Here is a 21362-nt window from a genome sequence, read left to right on the forward strand (position 1 = left end):
AAACCACAATGTGAAATCACTGCTCTCTTACACTGTGTGTTCTTTGATCCAGATACATACTTGTTTCCTGCACTGGATAATTTGCTCTTTGCTGTTACAATGGCTGAACAAGCTCAGAAGAGGTAAGGCTTGTGTTTTTGAACCTTGACTTTATTTGCTTGTGTTACTGGTGTTTCCTTCAGAGGTTTTCTTCATTTTGAGAAATAAGTTATCCAAAAATAACCAGTTAAGGTCAGATGTTATATTGGTCACATTGAATTGTTTTGCTCATTTTAGTCGCATGGAGTTTAAGTCAAACCAATTTTGCTCAAAATCAAATTAAACCTAAGTTAGCAAAAAAAAGTTATTGTGTTTTGTTTTAAAGCAAAGTTATTGTACGTTTTTAAGTTTTAAACATTGAAACTGGGCCCCAGGTATTTTTCCAGACTTGTAAATCTTATAGTTGTTTACTCAGAATATTCCTAATCGTTTTGACTAGATTGTGAATACGGATGTTGAATATGTGCAAGTACATGCAACTGTGTTTTTTGGTGTATTGATTACAATGGTTAACCACTGGTTACTACAAAAAAAAAAAAAAAAAAACAATGTTTAAACTATATTAACCATGGGTTTTTGGTTTTATTTGAAAAGCATGGTTAATTTTTCTAAGGTTTTATTAAAGACAGTGTGGGGGTTTACTAATTGGTCACAGTCTGTGCTCTTTCACACCTCTGAACACCCATTACAGGCACTTACAATAGAAGTGCTAATAGACCAGGCCCTGTTCTGCTGTTCATATTTCTTTATATCTTGTCTTTTTCTCTTGAAGATCTGCCGATCGCAGCATCGTTCACTGCCTGCTCTGCCACAAGCCGCAGGAGAATCTCCCAGTCCACCTGACAAGGGTGTGCATGAAAAACAGCACCGCAGAAGAACGAGCAGATGAGCTGGCCAAGGCCAAGGCTTCCGGCCGAGCGTGGATCCGCAAAAACAGGGCCTGGAATTACAACCAGCTCTGTGAGATCCTGCCCGACAGGTGCTCGCGCATCGCCATGGTGAAGGAGCTTCTACGCCGTGGTTTCTTCATCACGGACCTGCCCCAGGAGTCTGAGCTGGTCTTGGAGGCTGAACGTGACTCTCCCAGTGCTGCCGCTCCATCTCCAACACAAGAGGCTGACCACCCATCTGATCGTACTCAAAAGTAAGTGCAGTAAACCATGTACTGTAAGTTGACTGCAAAAAATGCTTTTCTTACTCAGTGTTTTTGTCTCGATTCCAGTCCAGATATCTCTAAAAAGTGCCATAAGATATTGTCTTGTTTTCTGAGGGGAAAAAATCTAAATGAAGTGAATTTTCTTACCCCACTGGAAGACAATTTAGCTTTTTTAAGCAACAGCTCACATGATTTAGATTTTTCCTCCAGAAAACAAGACAATATCTTATGGCATTTTAAACAAGACAAAAATACTGAGTAAGTGTTTATAATTTCGTGACAAGACGGGGTTAAGGGTTTAAACGCGTGTGGTGATATTTCTGAGATTCAAATCAAATCGTCCTGTATAAACTGCAGAAATGCATACATTGACATTAATGTTGACCTTCATACAGTACATGTTGTAAGCTGTGACATTTCCTTGTGTTCAGTTTCACAAGAGTGTTGTCTTCAATAACGTGTCTTGTTTGTTATGTTTAAACACAGGCGGTTTGTGGATGGCGCTCCTGGCATTAAAGATTGCCAGACGATTTTGCGAGTGGCAAAGCCAGATTTCCTCAGGATCCACGGGGATCTGCTGAAGAGGAAAGAGCTGTCAAACACAGAGAAGACGCTGTACCGCTATTACTGCGAGGCGCTCTTGGTGTTCCGGCACATGCAGCGTCCAGGAACTGTGGAAGCCTTGACCGTAAGTTCATCTGTTTGTAATGAGTTTATACTCGTGATATGCTGAAATATTTGCACACGAATGCATTAGTAAATAACCCCTTTTCGATGTTTTCCAGGATGCAGACTGGGTGGAGAGGATCACAGAGGGCGGCAGAGTGGTGATCTGCGTACAGAAGCATAAGGCTTCAAGTATGGGAATCGCCTTGACGAAAGAGGAGGAAGCTGTAAGATTTAGTATGATTCAAACAGCAGATTGATTATCACCAGTGTTTTACATTCAATAACTCTTCTGTCTTTTTTCACAGTGCTTGCAGCTGTACTACAGGCAGATCAGGCCTGAGAACATTGGGCTCGAAAAATTCTGCCAAAGTTTTTTCGTGTCATCGTCCCGCGAGGCTGTTCACAGTGTCTCACAAGACATGAATCGCCTCCATGAAATGTACGTACCTACAAGGATCCACGTGCACGTGTCTGAACGGATACATCTTGTCAGTCACAGTCATATCTCAATTAACCTTTCTTTTTACATTTTCTTACTGCAGGTATAAACTGGCCCCTTTCACGAGTCAGGATGTACGGAGGGCTGTTGGGACGGCAGCACAGAAGCTCCCGGCGCAGCAGCAGGAGGCCGTGAACCAGTACACCCATAGCGCTGGTGCGGTCCGGCCTCGGGATGTTGTGGACGCAGCTGAGCTGTTGGACTCGTTGGCCGGGTATGTCTCTTCACCAACGATTTGTACAGCTGAAATGAGCAAGTTGTCCTCATTTTTCTCATATCTTAAACCCTGTATTCCTCACTTGTACAGCACTTCTTCGGACGATGACACCTCCTTAGCTGAACTGGGTACAGCTGGAACCAGTTCGCGGAAAGACTTCTCTGCCTTTGTGACCAGATTTCCGGTTTCTCTGGAGGGCCAGCCACCAACCAAAAGGCAGCGGGTTGATTCAGGGTTTCCTGCAGACCGTGTCTTTTACGACAAGTGGCGGACTTCTCAGTACGCCCAGAGAGAGGAGTATCTGCTGTGTAAGTTATTAATATTAATGCATTGATACAGCATTGACACTCATTAACTCATTGACACAAGGCCACTGTGACGAGTGACAGGCATGAGTAAAGTCATTTCATTCTGTCTTTCAGCACGCTTCACACTCCGCAAGCCTTCAGCCGTAAAGGTGGCGAGGCTGATCACGCAGGAGGGGTGGAAGGCCAACTATCCCAAGCCCGAAGAGATCGAACGGTTGTGGAAACCGGCTCCCAAGCGCACCATCGAGACTGATGAGGTCATAATTAGATGTGTGTCTGAGCAGACCTGGACAGGCCTGGCCATCAAGGACTTTGGTGCCGAGCAAGGTCTAGGTAAGAAAACCTTATGCAATAATGTAAATGTACATTTTAGCTGCCATTAACTGCACCAAGAACTAAAATGAAATCCTGAAATGTCTGTCTACATGTCATGTTTATTCAGTAACTCAAAATGTAATGCTCTCTTGATTATAGGAGTGGTTGCAACACGACGGTTTTCTAAAGGCGACATTGTGTGCGATTACCACGGGAAGGTAATCCCAGCTGCAGAAGGGAGGGCCATGATGCAGAACATTCATGACGAGGCCGGGTACGTGTTCTTCTTTAAAGCTGGACAGAGAGACCTGTGCATCGACGCCCAGACCTTCCCCTGCGAGTGCCACCCCGACGCAAACACAGTTGGCAGAAGAATTAACCATTCTTCCAAAAGGCCCAACTTAAAGCCCTTTCACTGTGTGCTGAAGGTGAACGGAGAAGACAAGGATGTCATCCTCTTCAAGGCACTGCAGGACATCACCGTGGACACACAATTCAAATTTGACTATGGGGTAAAGAGAAAGTCTTTCCGTGGAGAGGGCCTGAACCTGGAGTGGCTGGATGAGTAGGCTTCCATGTACTTTTTTTAGTAGGTTACACAAAGATGAATGAGCGGGCTAATTTTCCAAGCCATTCATTTTTTTTGTGCCTACTTTTTCGTTTTCAGCCACAAAACGCCACCTCTCTTGCTCTCCAAGTTGCCCTGAATGACTCTGTCTCTTTTTTTAGTAGGTTACTCAAAGATATGTGAGCGGGCTAATTTCCAAGCCACATATCTCTTCTCCTTGCCTACTAATATAATTTTCATTTTATGTTGAATGTTTGCATAAACACGAGTTCTGTCAAAATGGCACACTCTCACACACTCACAAACAGAGTCACATCAGTAACGTGTCCTTATTACAGTCTGCTGTGACAGAAACCCCTGCTGCCCATCATCTGTTTGTCCTGGAGAGAGAAAGATCACTGACTTCTCCAGCCGAGATAAGTTCAACCAACTGTTTTATATGCTCCACTAATCATTCGATTCACACAGACAGTCTGAGTCTAATCTGCGATTTCTTCTTCGTTGCAGCTACAAATAACCAAACATCAGCAGCTCACTCAGAAGAAGAAGAAGAAGTTTTAGCGTTCGTCCCACCTTTTAACAACTGGAGACAGTATGTGCCATGATGCACAGTACACAGTAATGACCTGTTCATTGCTTCTCTCCGTATATCAGTTTATTTGGTCTCCAAGTGCTCAACTTCAGTCCACAAAATTACACTTCCCCTAAAACCTTCTTCTTCCAGCAGTCAACACGACGAAGGTATTTAAATTAAAACAAAACTCATCCGACTCGTGATTTCATGACATCAGTTAATTTGCTTTGTTTGTTCAGGACTTCATGTGGCTTGTGTGTTCAATTCATCTTATTCTTCTCTTACTTGCATTTCTTTCAATGTCTCTTTATCTGTCACAGTGAGAAGGACTGCTGCCGGTCTGTTGTGAGGAACTCCAGATATATTCACATCAAACACAATCAAAGTATGTATTCATTGTATTCATCAAGTACACATTTCTCTTCGCATGTGTATATGCTTAAGCTCTCTTTATCTCTCACAGCAGACGCAAGAAAGTGTGGAGGAAACGACAGGAATCCACAGGTGCATAGTGCTGGATCTTTTGGGCTTAGACCTGATAAACAATGTGTGTTACAGCTGAAGCGTTGCTGCCTGTGATTCACTGAGCGTCAGCTCCAGTTATCCCTTCTGCACAGACAGCAGTCTGAGTCTAATCTGTGATTCTGTTTTTTCCATTGCATCAACAGCTAAATCAAGGCCCACTCCATGATGGACCCATGCTGGAGAGCTCCCTTCGCCCCCCTCTGCACCAGTTTGGGATCATACAAAACACACAACATTCGAATGGTCTCTCTGCTTCTGTTCTGATTGAAAAAAGTTTTGTACGACCCATTGTAAGAATAAAAGTGTGGTCACGTTTACCATTTGTGAATTTTCATGAGCGAAATCAATAGTAATCTACGACATCAGAAATTTTGCATGAGGCCAAAATATTTCCCCACGGCTTCAAGTTGGTCAAATGAATTCGCTGCGTTGAAAAAATGTATGTCCATCTCTGAAAATGAGGCGGGAGGGGGGTTTGATGTTGGTTCAAAAGGTGTGAACTGGGGGAAGCACTCAGGCATTACACTGTGAATTGTTTTTAATCGTTCAAAAAAGAAACATATAAATTGATAACATTTATTAAAACTTACTAATTCATTAATCAGAGTTTGTGGAAAATAATTGGACTGAAGGCTAGACTGTTTTTAAACTAAATATTGTCCTTTTATTTGCTTTGCACATGTATTTGCTGATCTATACTACTTAAAATAGCAATTAATTGCTAATTAAAATCATATTGTTACACTAATCAGAAACAAAAGTAAATATGTAGCCAATAACACGCATTAAATACTTTATCACAAAGCTGTGTTAATGTTTCCACTTTATGCATTTTCATGTTCTTTCATAAGTCTGACTGTAAATGTTGTTTTCAGTTATAGTTGGTCACAGTCGCACTCATTTAAAATGACAAAAGCATCTTTTGTCTGCTGGCTAATGCTGACATGTGTGACTCCATTAACACTACAGTCATTTATCTAGTATACTGTCGTTTACACATTAGAGATGGCTTAACTTGAAGCACCGTGGTGTGAGAGCAACAGGAGAGAATCAAATGCTCACCTGGAAGACATTTTTTTGTAAGATATATGTTAAACTATGCATCGTCAGTTTATGAGTAAATATCGATCGATCAGTACCTTTTTGTCTTACAATGGGAAAAGGTCTTTTTTCAGCTTTACTGCAAGCAGATCAGGCCTAAGAACATTCAGCCTGAAAAATTCTGCCAAAGGGTTTTTATGCATAACGTGACTTGAAAACAAAAAGCAGGATAACGATATAAAAACTACTTTGGGTGCAATTTAAATGTTTGTATACAACTGTTTTTATTTGAGTGTTTGACTGATTATTAGTCCTGATGTGTGTGAGATTGTTTGGGGGGTTTTGTGAAGAATGTACAGTTATTTTAAGTATATGTATTTGTAGATTGGGAGCACCCCTGACAACCCCAGTAACCAGAGAATAATTGGTGTTTTGTTTTTTTTTGTAACAGTTTTTTTTTTATTTCCCACTGCAACAAAAATGTTTTATTATAAGAGATGTTTACATATAGTCCACAATATATAATAATATCTGCATTTACACAAATGAAGCAGTTCAAAAGTTTACGTACACTTAACTGATTCTCAGTACTGTGTGTCATTATGATTTTTTATGACAAGTCCCAAGTTTGTCCTTTCCAGCATATTCTGCATATTTTAACCCTTTTCAGCAGTGAGTATGATTTTTAAGATCCATATTTTCACACTGATGACAACTGAGGGGTTCATACACAACTGTTACAAATGGTGAAAACATTTACTGATACTCCAGAAGGAAACATTGCATTAAAATTCAGGGCGTGTAAACATTTGTACAGGATAATTGGGGGGTAAATTGTTTTTATTTTGTCTTCTGGAAAATATTTTATGTAGCTTTTGTAGGGCAGTACTAAAAAAAAGTAGATCTTTAAATAAAATAAGAACAATTTCCAATCATCCTGTTCAAAGATTTACAGCCACTGGCTCTCTTAATGTGTTGTGTTGCCTTGGGCATCAGTGAATGTCTGCAGCTTTTGGTCATCCAGGTAACAACACACACTATTATGAATTAAGAATCAAGCATATGTCAACTTTTGAACTGGATCTTTTGTGTACATCTTCCATTATTATACCAAAAGTTGTCATTTTTAGAAAATGAAGAAATCAAATTAATTGTAATTTTACATTGTATTACAGAAGTCAGTGGGGACCAGAAACCATGTGTTTTTGAGATAAGTCTCCCCCAGCTGCAAAGGCAAATGTGCAAAGAACGAAAACTGAATAACATACTTGTGGAAGCTGCGGGACTGTTGCACTTAAGTGGACCCTACCAACTCTAACAATTTTCCAAAGAGGGTCATTATCTCTGACATTTTAATTTGAAATGTAAAATCTGAATGTGTGCTCAATTAAATTCTCTAGGCAAGTTTTAGTTTGAGTTTCTTTGTTCTTATGGAAAACGCTGATAACCAAATGCATAAACCTTCATAGTCCAGCTATATTTTCGATGGGAACTGTGTAGAGCTGCATGGGTGTTTTTTTTTTTTTTCAAAATGTTCCCCACATTCAACGGAATGAACACCGTTTCAGTTCAGCGATTCTCCGTCGTAACTGCCTTCGCCTGCTTTTCAGCCAAATCCTCTCCTGGGCTTTCTGTTTCAGGCAGCGTACGCACATATTCCCACGGCCTTGGTCAAGATCACAGCTTTGGGTGTGTTTGGACAGTCAAGAAGGCCTGGTATTTTAGGGCCAGGAAGCATGAACACATTTAACTGGGTCTCTTCCACTGCAAGAAATTGCGTCTCCTGTTCCTGTCCTCACGCACCGAATTCTGTGGACGTCTGAACCTGGACGGTTGAGGTTGCTGGTGAATTTTGTGGAAAAGCTCACCGGTGTCACCGGTGTGTAGGCGTTCACCAAGTACAGCACTGGATTCAAGCTTTTGAGAGCAGGTGCATCCGCTGGGAAGAACTTTGCTGTGCTGGAGAGTTTTGACTGCGCTTCGCAGGACCAGCACTCACTGACAATTTTCCTCACCTGCAGTGTGGCGGAGAAACTGCTCCGCAAGATCCAGCGCGTCAAGCAGTGCCGCTGCATGTCCGTCAGCGTGTCCGAGTCTAAAAAAAAGTGAGAGGACAAATGTGACCCTGGTTAAACGAAGGCTTTACCCTAGACACCTGCTGTGAAACCTTCAGCACAGTCTTCAGACAGACAGAGGATTTGAGAGAGTTTGTTTCCACCATTAAAAAAAAAAAAAAATGTAATTGCGCCTTTTTCTCTCACAGTTCTTCTGAATATACTGGGATGGCTTGAGGGTGAGAAAATCATGGGATAATTTTCATTTTTGGATGAACTATCCCTTTATTTAAGAGTACTGGAGAGGTATCCTAACTTATAGTTAGGAGTAACAAGATGGCAGCAGAGCTGAGGAGACACATGCTTTCAAATGAAGATATGATGTATTGGAGCTGAATGATGACACGGAGTTGATAAAACGATATAAACGATATAAACTTGATTGTCAAGGAATTCTTTTTGTAACTGACCTAATTAGAAATGTAATAACTTCTCCCACTCTACAAATCAATGCATTCAATTCATTCGGATTGACAAAAATGGGTGCATGTAAACGTAGCCACTGAGAGCGATTGCCCCCAACTGGTCCCATGGGTACATGAAAGTACTCACTGGTACACATGGAAGTCACAAAAGAGTGACAGGGCACACTTAATTTGAAGTGGGCGGTAAAAAGAAGTAAATTGCAGCAAATCCCAAATCAGCAGTGGTGGTTTTTTTTTTTTTTTTTTTTTGTTTGTTTGTTTGTTTGTTTTGAGAACCTTTATGGAAAATTGTTAAAGCAACATTCATCTGTTATAACTGTATGCATAATGAGAACTAAAAGTTATTTCAATTCCTTTTCATATCTCCTCTTTATTCAGTTTCCTAAATGTGTGTGCCATTTTTATTACATATGTGTTACAGCCTCAGACATGAGGCAGGGTTATATTGGATTTTTTTTATAATTTAATAATATTTATTTAAAAAAACAAAAACACTACTGCTGATTTGGGATTTGCTGCAATAAAGCTGTGCTATTACCAGAAGCGGTTTTATTCGGCTGATATCACTAACTACGTTCTCGATGTGAGATTTGAGTTGGAGAACTCTTTTAACCGGGATCGTATGCGTTTCCAAAACAGATGCAGAGCGTTTTCAATTTTTTTTTTATTTTTTTTTTTTTATATAAAATATTTATTTAAAAAAAAAAAAAAAAAAAAAAAACTCTTCAAACTCTAATCAAACAAAACATTAACAAAACAAGGGCAACTAATACAATAATCTCCGTCTAAAAATCTCCGCACTGTTTAATGACAGCTTACTGTCCTGCTGATGAGTACGGTGGTTGCCTGCCTAAAATAAAATATTAAATCTTAAGAGCCTGATACGTAATTTCACCATAAATGCATATAATTTAAAGTCTCTGTTACACAGTTTACACATGGCTTTTTTGCCTTGGGTAAAGCAAGGAAACAGATACATTACTTGGCATTTAGGTGAACAAGAAGACATAAAGATAGCACTCGTCTCTTCGTGAAGGTGGAAAAACAAAGATCTTTATGACCTGAGGGATTTCTTGTAAAAAGATTTAAAAGGAAAGAAAAGATGAGAGTCGCCTGTTTTTGTCTAGGTATCATGAATTCTATCAAATACCAACAGATAAAAAAATCAAAACATGACCGCTTCTGCTAGAAATCCAATGATGGGCCGTGGTTGGATCTTCCATCAGGACAATGATCCAAAACAAACATCAAAACCAACACAAAAATGTGTCGCTGAGCACAAAATGAAGCTTCTGCCATGGCTGTCTCAATCCCCTGACCTGAACCCTATAGAAAATGAGTGGAGTGAACTGAAGAGAAGAAGCACCAACATGGAGCTGGAATCTGAAGGATCTGTAGAGATTCTGTATGAAGGAATGGTCTCTGATCTCTTGTCAGGTGTTCTCCAAACTCATCAGGCATTATAGGAGAAGACTCGGAGCTGTTATCTTGGCAAAAGGAGGTTGCAAAAAGTATTGAATAAAAGGGTGCCAATAATTGTGGCCAACATGTTTTGGAGAAAAACATTTATTTCATAATGTGATTTATCAATATTCCTATTAATTATCTAAAGTCAAAAAAAAAAAAAAAAAGATTCTGGTTCTCAACAAACTTTTCTTTTGGTATCTTCATTTTAAAGGCTCTCGATGGTTCAATCTCAGAGATATGGAGATCTTAATGCGGTCCCATCAGTAAATTGGTTGAATGTACACATTTTCAGTGGTCAAAATCCAAATGTGGGTCACTTTTATACAAACAGCCGATGCTGTTTTTATTTTAAAGAGGAATATCTGAAGAACAAATAATGTTGAAACTAGAAATGCATCTCCTTTTTTCTATCACCTGAAATGCATAGAACACACCTGAGTGCCATAAATATTCTTTTTCTAAAGTTTCCATGCCTGTTACTCTAAAAGTATTCAAGATATCTTAATATTCTTCTCATTCTTAATAAACATTTTTTTTTTGGAATCTTTATTTTTATTTTTAAGCTGTGCTTTGTTGTATATCATTCTTTTTTTATAAACAATCTTGAGAACAAAAATCAGTTATTAACTGCAACAAGTTTAAGATAAATTTAACTGGGTTGTTGGGAACAACCACTTGTTGTTGTTGTTGGGAAGATCAACACTTGTTTTGCAAAGCAAATTATTTGTAAGAAACAACATCACTGTCTCATTAACAGATGATGCAGTGATTATCAGAGTTTCATCTCTAATGTGTAAACGACAGTACATCGAGTGTTAATGGAGTCACACATTACAGCTCACAAAAGATGCTTTTGTACTGGTGAAATATTATCACCATGTAAAACAATGGTTTTCTATTTTTACTATGGGCTACTTTAAAATACAATTTATTTCTGTTGTTCAGCATCATTACTCCAGTCGTCAGTGTCACATGACATATTTCTTTATTTGGAAAGCTTTGCCAATGTGTAATCAGACTTAATTTATCTGCATATTCTTAGCGTGATGCAGCACAAACTGACTCCACTGACAACAAGCATTTTATAAGGAAAAGGGAAAAGTTTCATTCTTTTATTCAGAAAGTTCAGTTTTCCACCGTGTAATCAGTTAATCAGTATAAATATTATCTCCATATATTAAATCATATAATAAAGATGTATTCATGAAAACGTGACATTTTTAACCTGTTAGCCAGCACATCCTCCCCCCTTTGAATAAATCCCAAGAAATGGCAGACACTATGCAGTTTATTGTAAAGTCATAATTAATTATTGTCATAATAGTTATTCAAAATTTATTTTTTATGAAATATCGTTATGAAAATAAAAGTGAAGTTGGCCTTGTAGCAATCTAGAAATGCATTGCAGCTAAAGCCACATGTCTGACCATGTTATATTTCAAATCTGCAGATGAGAAGTTTAATTATGATGTTTTCAAGATCAAGTCATGTGGTTTTACTTTGAAAAGACTCTAAAATGCTAACTGATTATAGCATGACTTATTGCCATCTTGTACGCACCCATTCAGTGTATTCATTCTTTTGTTATGTGGTGCATAGTTTAACATATATAGTTTAACATATATCTTACAAAAATAATGCAACATTTCTTCCAGGTGAGCATTTATGAATTTGCTTTAAAACAAAACACAGTAACATTTCTTTGCTAACTTAGGTTTGTTAATTCAATTTTGAGCAAAATTGACAAAACAATTCAATGTGACCAATATAACCTCTGACCTTAACTGGTTATTTTTGGATAACTTATTTCTCAAAATGAAGAAAACCTCTGAAGGATACACATACAAGTGACATACAGGTTTTTATATAGAACTACAAAGGAACAATTTCCTTATTTCTATTTAAAATAGAAACACATTAGTATACAGTGCTTACATTTATTAGACCCCCTGTCATAATAAAAAGAAAACACAGATATTTGACTGTCAAACACTTGTTTAAAACTAAACATTATTGTCATTTATTATTCTTAACTAAAATGAGGCGATCTAAACATGCTCACTCTCGTGTAATATATGTTTCATTCATACTGGAAGCCAGAGGGCGCTCTCTCGCAGAAGTAATTCAGCTATTCGCTTTAGCAGCAGCTGAATAAAATGCAGAAACATACTGACTGATGAAACGTGAAGACAATGAACATACCATTGCGACAAGATATGGTTTGTGTGTTTTTCAAGCCATCTCAAGGTATTTATTGACAGTAAATTGACAACCTTTTTAATATCTCAGCATAGGTCATAAATCTCTTATGATCGTCAAGGCTGCATTTACATTAAAATTAGGGTTAGGGTAACCTAATTAACCTAATTAAAAGCAGTAATATTGCGAAATATTATTACAAATTAAAATAGCTATTTTCTGTGTGAATATATAGTAAAGTGTAATTTATTCCTGTGATCAAAGCTGAATTTTCAGCATCATTACTCCAGTCTTCAGTGTCACATGATCCTTCAGAAATCATTCTAATATGATGATTTGCTGCTCAAGATTTAATTTTTCTGGATTCTTTGATGAATAGAAAGTTCAATGAACAGAATTTATTTGTCACTGTCACTTTTGATAAATTTAATGCTTCCTTGATGAATAAAAGTATTTCTCTTTTGTTTTAATCTTACCAAAAATGTTGAATGGTATCATGGTTTCCACAAAAATATGAAGCAGCACAACTGTTTTCAGCACTGATAATAAATATATTCACTAGAAAACAGTGATTTTAAATTGTAATGATATTTCACAATAATGCTGTTTTTAATCAAATAAATGCAGCCTTGGTGGGCATAAGAGACTTTAATGACTTCCATTAACACTAGTCACTCGTTAGTTAGTCCTGTCGTTTACACATTAGACATGATGTGCTGTAAATCACCGCATGATCTGATAACGACACATCGTCTGAGGACCTTTATGGAAAATTGTTAAAGCAACATTCATCTGTTATAACTGTATGCATAATGAGAACTAAAAGTTATTTCAATTCCTTTTCATATCTCCTCTTTATTCAGTTTCCTAAATGTGTGTGCCATTTTTATTACATATGTGTTACAGCCTCAGACATGAGGCAGGGTTATATTGGATTTTTTTATAATTTAATAATATTTATTTAAAAAAAAAAAAAAAAAAAAAAAAAAACCACCACTGCTGATTTGGGATTTGCTGCAATTTACTTCTTTTTACCGCCCACTTCAAATTAAGTGTGCCCTGTCACTCTTTTGTGACTTCCATGTGTACCAGTGAGTACTTTCATGTACCCATGGGACCAGTTGGGGGCAATCGCTCTCAGTGGCTACGTTTACATGCACCCATTTTTGTCAATCCGAATGAATTGAATGCATTGATTTGTAGAGTGGGAGAAGTTATTACATTTCTAATTAGGTCAGTTACAAAAAGAATTCCTTGACAATCAAGTTTATATCGTTTATATCGTTTTATCAACTCCGTGTCATCATTCAGCTCCAATACATCATATCTTCATTTGAAAGCATGTGTCTCCTCAGCTCTGCTGCCATCTTGTTACTCCTAACTATAAGTTAGGATACCTCTCCAGTACTCTTAAATAAAGGGATAGTTCATCCAAAAATGAAAATTATCCCATGATTTTCTCACCCTCAAGCCATCCCAGTATATTCAGAAGAACTGTGAGAGAAAAAGGCGCAATTACATTTTTTTTTTTTTTTAATGGTGGAAACAAACTCTCTCAAATCCTCTGTCTGTCTGAAGACTGTGCTGAAGGTTTCACAGCAGGTGTCTAGGGTAAAGCCTTCGTTTAACCAGGGTCACATTTGTCCTCTCACTTTTTTTTAGACTCGGACACGCTGACGGACATGCAGCGGCACTGCTTGACGCGCTGGATCTTGCGGAGCAGTTTCTCCGCCACACTGCAGGTGAGGAAAATTGTCAGTGAGTGCTGGTCCTGCGAAGCGCAGTCAAAACTCTCCAGCACAGCAAAGTTCTTCCCAGCGGATGCACCTGCTCTCAAAAGCTTGAATCCAGTGCTGTACTTGGTGAACGCCTACACACCGGTGACACCGGTGAGCTTTTCCACAAAATTCACCAGCAACCTCAACCGTCCAGGTTCAGACGTCCACAGAATTCGGTGCGTGAGGACAGGAACAGGAGACGCAATTTCTTGCAGTGGAAGAGACCCAGTTAAATGTGTTCATGCTTCCTGGCCCTAAAATACCAGGCCTTCTTGACTGTCCAAACACACCCAAAGCTGTGATCTTGACCAAGGCCGTGGGAATATGTGCGTACGCTGCCTGAAACAGAAAGCCCAGGAGAGGATTTGGCTGAAAAGCAGGCGAAGGCAGTTACGACGGAGAATCGCTGAACTGAAACGGTGTTCATTCCGTTGAATGTGGGGAACATTTTGAAAAAAAAAAAAAACACCCATGCAGCTCTACACAGTTCCCATCGAAAATATAGCTGGACTATGAAGGTTTATGCATTTGGTTATCAGCGTTTTCCATAAGAACAAAGAAACTCAAACTAAAACTTGCCTAGAGAATTTAATTGAGCACACATTCAGATTTTACATTTCAAATTAAAATGTCAGAGATAATGACCCTCTTTGGAAAATTGTTAGAGTTGGTAGGGTCCACTTAAGTGCAACAGTCCCGCAGCTTCCACAAGTATGTTATTCAGTTTTCGTTCTTTGCACATTTGCCTTTGCAGCTGGGGGAGACTTATCTCAAAAACACATGGTTTCTGGTCCCCACTGACTTCTGTAATACAATGTAAAATTACAATTAATTTGATTTCTTCATTTTCTAAAAATGACAACTTTTGGTATAATAATGGAAGATGTACACAAAAGATCCAGTTCAAAAGTTGACATATGCTTGATTCTTAATTCATAATAGTGTGTGTTGTTACCTGGATGACCAAAAGCTGCAGACATTCACTGATGCCCAAGGCAACACAACACATTAAGAGAGCCAGTGGCTGTAAATCTTTGAACAGGATGATTGGAAATTGTTCTTATTTTATTTAAAGATCTACTTTTTTTTAGTACTGCCCTACAAAAGCTACATAAAATATTTTCCAGAAGACAAAATAAAAACAATTTACCCCCCAATTATCCTGTACAAATGTTTACACGCCCTGAATTTTAATGCAATGTTTCCTTCTGGAGTATCAGTAAATGTTTTCACCATTTGTAACAGTTGTGTATGAACCCCTCAGTTGTCATCAGTGTGAAAATATGGATCTTAAAAATCATACTCACTGCTGAAAAGGGTTAAAATATGCAGAATATGCTGGAAAGGACAAACTTGGGACTTGTCATAAAAAATCATAATGACACACAGTACTGAGAATCAGTTAAGTGTACGTAAACTTTTGAACTGCTTCATTTGTGTAAATGCAGATATTATTATATATTGTGGACTATATGTAAACATCTCTTATAATAAAACATTTTTGTTGCAGTGGGAAATAAAAAAAAAACTGTTACAAAAAAAAACAAAACACCAATTATTCTCTGGTTACTGGGGTTGTCAGGGGTGCTCCCAATCTACAAATACATATACTTAAAATAACTGTACATTCTTCACAAAACCCCCCAAACAATCTCACACACATCAGGACTAATAATCAGTCAAACACTCAAATAAAAACAGTTGTATACAAACATTTAAATTGCACCCAAAGTAGTTTTTATATCGTTATCCTGCTTTTTGTTTTCAAGTCACGTTATGCATAAAAACCCTTTGGCAGAATTTTTCAGGCTGAATGTTCTTAGGCCTGATCTGCTTGCAGTAAAGCTGAAAAAAGACCTTTTCCCATTGTAAGACAAAAAGGTACTGATCGATCGATATTTACTCATAAACTGACGATGCATAGTTTAACATATATCTTACAAAAAAATGTCTTCCAGGTGAGCATTTGATTCTCTCCTGTTGCTCTCACACCACGGTGCTTCAAGTTAAGCCATCTCTAATGTGTAAACGACAGTATACTAGATAAATGACTGTAGTGTTAATGGAGTCACACATGTCAGCATTAGCCAGCAGACAAAAGATGCTTTTGTCATTTTAAATGAGTGCGACTGTGACCAACTATAACTGAAAACAACATTTACAGTCAGACTTATGAAAGAACATGAAAATGCATAAAGTGGAAACATTAACACAGCTTTGTGATAAAGTATTTAATGCGTGTTATTGGCTACATATTTACTTTTGTTTCTGATTAGTGTAACAATATGATTTTAATTAGCAATTAATTGCTATTTTAAGTAGTATAGATCAGCAAATACATGTGCAAAGCAAATAAAAGGACAATATTTAGTTTAAAAACAGTCTAGCCTTCAGTCCAATTATTTTCCACAAACTCTGATTAATGAATTAGTAAGTTTTAATAAATGTTATCAATTTATATGTTTCTTTTTTGAACGATTAAAAACAATTCACAGTGTAATGCCTGAGTGCTTCCCCCAGTTCACACCTTTTGAACCAACATCAAACCCCCCTCCCGCCTCATTTTCAGAGATGGACATACATTTTTTCAACGCAGCGAATTCATTTGACCAACTTGAAGCCGTGGGGAAATATTTTGGCCTCATGCAAAATTTCTGATGTCGTAGATTACTATTGATTTCGCTCATGAAAATTCACAAATGGTAAACGTGACCACACTTTTATTCTTACAATGGGTCGTACAAAACTTTTTTCAATCAGAACAGAAGCAGAGAGACCATTCGAATGTTGTGTGTTTTGTATGATCCCAAACTGGTGCAGAGGGGGGCGAAGGGAGCTCTCCAGCATGGGTCCATCATGGAGTGGGCCTTGATTTAGCTGTTGATGCAATGGAAAAAACAGAATCACAGATTAGACTCAGACTGCTGTCTGTGCAGAAGGGATAACTGGAGCTGACGCTCAGTGAATCACAGGCAGCAACGCTTCAGCTGTAACACACATTGTTTATCAGGTCTAAGCCCAAAAGATCCAGCACTATGCACCTGTGGATTCCTGTCGTTTCCTCCACACTTTCTTGCGTCTGCTGTGAGAGATAAAGAGAGCTTAAGCATATACACATGCGAAGAGAAATGTGTACTTGATGAATACAATGAATACATACTTTGATTGTGTTTGATGTGAATATATCTGGAGTTCCTCACAACAGACCGGCAGCAGTCCTTCTCACTGTGACAGATAAAGAGACATTGAAAGAAATGCAAGTAAGAGAAGAATAAGATGAATTGAACACACAAGCCACATGAAGTCCTGAACAAACAAAGCAAATTAACTGATGTCATGAAATCACGAGTCGGATGAGTTTTGTTTTAATTTAAATACCTTCGTCGTGTTGACTGCTGGAAGAAGAAGGTTTTAGGGGAAGTGTAATTTTGTGGACTGAAGTTGAGCACTTGGAGACCAAATAAACTGATATACGGAGAGAAGCAATGAACAGGTCATTACTGTGTACTGTGCATCATGGCACATACTGTCTCCAGTTGTTAAAAGGTGGGACGAACGCTAAAACTTCTTCTTCTTCTTCTGAGTGAGCTGCTGATGTTTGGTTATTTGTAGCTGCAACGAAGAAGAAATCGCAGATTAGACTCAGACTGTCTGTGTGAATCGAATGATTAGTGGAGCATATAAAACAGTTGGTTGAACTTATCTCGGCTGGAGAAGTCAGTGATCTTTCTCTCTCCAGGACAAACAGATGATGGGCAGCAGGGGTTTCTGTCACAGCAGACTGTAATAAGGACACGTTACTGATGTGACTCTGTTTGTGAGTGTGTGAGAGTGTGCCATTTTGACAGAACTCGTGTTTATGCAAACATTCAACATAAAATGAAAATTATATTAGTAGGCAAGGAGAAGAGATATGTGGCTTGGAAATTAGCCCGCTCACATATCTTTGAGTAACCTACTAAAAAAAGAGACAGAGTCATTCAGGGCAACTTGGAGAGCAAGAGAGGTGGCGTTTTGTGGCTGAAAACGAAAAAGTAGGCACAAAAAAAATGAATGGCTTGGAAAATTAGCCCGCTCATTCATCTTTGTGTAACCTACTAAAAAAAGTACATGGAAGCCTACTCATCCAGCCACTCCAGGTTCAGGCCCTCTCCACGGAAAGACTTTCTCTTTACCCCATAGTCAAATTTGAATTGTGTGTCCACGGTGATGTCCTGCAGTGCTTTGAAGAGGATGACATCCTTGTCTTCTCCGTTCACCTTCAGCACACAGTGAAAGGGCTTTAAGTTGGGCCTTTTGGAAGAATGGTTAATTCTTCTGCCAACTGTGTTTGCGTCGGGGTGGCACTCGCAGGGGAAGGTCTGGGCGTCGATGCACAGGTCTCTCTGTCCAGCTTTAAAGAAGAACACGTACCCGGCCTCGTCATGAATGTTCTGCATCATGGCCCTCCCTTCTGCAGCTGGGATTACCTTCCCGTGGTAATCGCACACAATGTCGCCTTTAGAAAACCGTCGTGTTGCAACCACTCCTATAATCAAGAGAGCATTACATTTTGAGTTACTGAATAAACATGACATGTAGACAGACATTTCAGGATTTCATTTTAGTTCTTGGTGCAGTTAATGGCAGCTAAAATGTACATTTACATTATTGCATAAGGTTTTCTTACCTAGACCTTGCTCGGCACCAAAGTCCTTGATGGCCAGGCCTGTCCAGGTCTGCTCAGACACACATCTAATTATGACCTCATCAGTCTCGATGGTGCGCTTGGGAGCCGGTTTCCACAACCGTTCGATCTCTTCGGGCTTGGGATAGTTGGCCTTCCACCCCTCCTGCGTGATCAGCCTCGCCACCTTTACGGCTGAAGGCTTGCGGAGTGTGAAGCGTGCTGAAAGACAGAATGAAATGACTTTACTCATGCCTGTCACTCGTCACAGTGGCCTTGTGTCAATGAGTTAATGAGTGTCAATGCTGTATCAATGCATTAATATTAATAACTTACACAGCAGATACTCCTCTCTCTGGGCGTACTGAGAAGTCCGCCACTTGTCGTAAAAGACACGGTCTGCAGGAAACCCTGAATCAACCCGCTGCCTTTTGGTTGGTGGCTGGCCCTCCAGAGAAACCGGAAATCTGGTCACAAAGGCAGAGAAGTCTTTCCGCGAACTGGTTCCAGCTGTACCCAGTTCAGCTAAGGAGGTGTCATCGTCCGAAGAAGTGCTGTACAAGTGAGGAATACAGGGTTTAAGATATGAGAAAAATGAGGACAACTTGCTCATTTCAGCTGTACAAATCGTTGGTGAAGAGACATACCCGGCCAACGAGTCCAACAGCTCAGCTGCGTCCACAACATCCCGAGGCCGGACCGCACCAGCGCTATGGGTGTACTGGTTCACGGCCTCCTGCTGCTGCGCCGGGAGCTTCTGTGCTGCCGTCCCAACAGCCCTCCGTACATCCTGACTCGTGAAAGGGGCCAGTTTATACCTGCAGTAAGAAAATGTAAAAAGAAAGGTTAATTGAGATATGACTGTGACTGACAAGATGTATCCGTTCAGACACGTGCACGTGGATCCTTGTAGGTACGTACATTTCATGGAGGCGATTCATGTCTTGTGAGACACTGTGAACAGCCTCGCGGGACGATGACACGAAAAAACTTTGGCAGAATTTTTCGAGCCCAATGTTCTCAGGCCTGATCTGCCTGTAGTACAGCTGCAAGCACTGTGAAAAAAGACAGAAGAGTTATTGAATGTAAAACACTGGTGATAATCAATCTGCTGTTTGAATCATACTAAATCTTACAGCTTCCTCCTCTTTCGTCAAGGCGATTCCCATACTTGAAGCCTTATGCTTCTGTACGCAGATCACCACTCTGCCGCCCTCTGTGATCCTCTCCACCCAGTCTGCATCCTGGAAAACATCGAAAAGGGGTTATTTACTAATGCATTCGTGTGCAAATATTTCAGCATATCACGAGTATAAACTCATTACAAACAGATGAACTTACGGTCAAGGCTTCCACAGTTCCTGGACGCTGCATGTGCCGGAACACCAAGAGCGCCTCGCAGTAATAGCGGTACAGCGTCTTCTCTGTGTTTGACAGCTCTTTCCTCTTCAGCAGATCCCCGTGGATCCTGAGGAAATCTGGCTTTGCCACTCGCAAAATCGTCTGGCAATCTTTAATGCCAGGAGCGCCATCCACAAACCGCCTGTGTTTAAACATAACAAACAAGACACGTTATTGAAGACAACACTCTTGTGAAACTGAACACAAGGAAATGTCACAGCTTACAACATGTACTGTATGAAGGTCAACATTAATGTCAATGTATGCATTTCTGCAGTTTATACAGGACGATTTGATTTGAATCTCAGAAATATCACCACACGCGTTTAAACCCTTAACCCCGTCTTGTCACGAAATTATAAACACTTACTCAGTATTTTTGTCTTGTTTAAAATGCCATAAGATATTGTCTTGTTTTCTGGAGGAAAAATCTAAATCATGTGAGCTGTTGCTTAAAAAAGCTAAATTGTCTTCCAGTGGGGTAAGAAAATTCACTTCATTTAGATTTTTTCCCCTCAGAAAACAAGACAATATCTTATGGCACTTTTTAGAGATATCTGGACTGGAATCGAGACAAAAACACTGAGTAAGAAAAGCATTTTTTGCAGTCAACTTACAGTACATGGTTTACTGCACTTACTTTTGAGTACGATCAGATGGGTGGTCAGCCTCTTGTGTTGGAGATGGAGCGGCAGCACTGGGAGAGTCACGTTCAGCCTCCAAGACCAGCTCAGACTCCTGGGGCAGGTCCGTGATGAAGAAACCACGGCGTAGAAGCTCCTTCACCATGGCGATGCGCGAGCACCTGTCGGGCAGGATCTCACAGAGCTGGTTGTAATTCCAGGCCCTGTTTTTGCGGATCCACGCTCGGCCGGAAGCCTTGGCCTTGGCCAGCTCATCTGCTCGTTCTTCTGCGGTGCTGTTTTTCATGCACACCCTTGTCAGGTGGACTGGGAGATTCTCCTGCGGCTTGTGGCAGAGCAGGCAGTGAACGATGCTGCGATCGGCAGATCTTCAAGAGAAAAAGACAAGATATAAAGAAATATGAACAGCAGAACAGGGCCTGGTCTATTAGCACTTCTATTGTAAGTGCCTGTAATGGGTGTTCAGAGGTGTGAAAGAGCACAGACTGTGACCAATTAGTAAACCCCCACACTGTCTTTAATAAAACCTTAGAAAAATTAACCATGCTTTTCAAATAAAACCAAAAACCCATGGTTAATATAGTTTAAACATTGTTTTTTTTTTTTTTTTTGTAGTAACCAGTGGTTAACCATTGTAATCAATACACCAAAAAACACAGTTGCATGTACTTGCACATATTCAACATCCGTATTCACAATCTAGTCAAAACGATTAGGAATATTCTGAGTAAACAACTATAAGATTTACAAGTCTGGA

General features: G+C 39.4%; 2 protein-coding genes and 1 long non-coding RNA gene across 15 annotated transcripts in view; 2 read left to right on the top strand and 1 right to left on the bottom strand.

The window, feature by feature from the left end:
• Positions 1 to 21362, top strand: part of LOC127507941 (uncharacterized) — a 144519-nt gene that overhangs the window by 5504 nt on the left and 117653 nt on the right. The gene's annotated exons all lie outside the window — the stretch shown is intronic.
• The window catches only part of LOC127507918 (uncharacterized), an 83872-nt gene that overhangs the window by 341 nt on the left and 62169 nt on the right, over positions 1 to 21362 (top strand). Inside the window, exons 2-15 of one of the 8 annotated variants that reach the window (XM_051885348.1) lie at positions 53 to 122; positions 812 to 1183; positions 1682 to 1883; positions 1981 to 2088; positions 2170 to 2303; positions 2407 to 2577; positions 2671 to 2888; positions 3003 to 3221; positions 3363 to 3715; positions 4110 to 4512; positions 4666 to 4730; positions 4809 to 4892; positions 5014 to 5113; positions 7087 to 7321. In XM_051885348.1, coding sequence (XP_051741308.1) covers positions 53 to 122; positions 812 to 1183; positions 1682 to 1883; positions 1981 to 2088; positions 2170 to 2303; positions 2407 to 2577; positions 2671 to 2888; positions 3003 to 3221; positions 3363 to 3715; positions 4110 to 4376 — 2114 coding nt within the window. In that variant the 3' untranslated portion in view covers positions 4377 to 4512; positions 4666 to 4730; positions 4809 to 4892; positions 5014 to 5113; positions 7087 to 7321. The other 7 variants (XM_051885346.1, XM_051885349.1, XM_051885347.1 and 4 more) reach the window with 7 other exon arrangements.
• LOC127507920 (uncharacterized) overlaps positions 14464 to 21362 on the bottom strand; it is a 110325-nt gene continuing 103426 nt past the window's right edge. For 2 of the 5 annotated variants that reach the window (XM_051885360.1, XM_051885359.1), the window contains exons 2-13: positions 20602 to 20973; positions 19902 to 20103; positions 19697 to 19804; positions 19482 to 19615; positions 19208 to 19378; positions 18897 to 19114; positions 18564 to 18782; positions 18070 to 18422; positions 17273 to 17675; positions 17055 to 17119; positions 16936 to 16976; positions 14464 to 16771 (exon numbers count right to left, since the gene is read on the bottom strand). In XM_051885360.1, coding sequence (XP_051741320.1) covers positions 17409 to 17675; positions 18070 to 18422; positions 18564 to 18782; positions 18897 to 19114; positions 19208 to 19378; positions 19482 to 19615; positions 19697 to 19804; positions 19902 to 20103; positions 20602 to 20973 — 2044 coding nt within the window. In that variant the 3' untranslated portion in view covers positions 14464 to 16771; positions 16936 to 16976; positions 17055 to 17119; positions 17273 to 17408. The remainder of the gene's footprint in view (positions 16772 to 16935; positions 16977 to 17054; positions 17120 to 17272; positions 17676 to 18069; positions 18423 to 18563; positions 18783 to 18896; positions 19115 to 19207; positions 19379 to 19481; positions 19616 to 19696; positions 19805 to 19901; positions 20104 to 20601; positions 20974 to 21362) is intronic. The other 3 variants (XM_051885362.1, XM_051885365.1, XM_051885364.1) reach the window with 2 other exon arrangements.

Source organism: Ctenopharyngodon idella, unplaced genomic scaffold (genome assembly GCF_019924925.1).
Source record: "Ctenopharyngodon idella isolate HZGC_01 unplaced genomic scaffold, HZGC01 HZGC01CH25, whole genome shotgun sequence".
NCBI classification, from domain to species: Eukaryota; Metazoa; Chordata; class Actinopteri; order Cypriniformes; family Xenocyprididae; genus Ctenopharyngodon; species Ctenopharyngodon idella.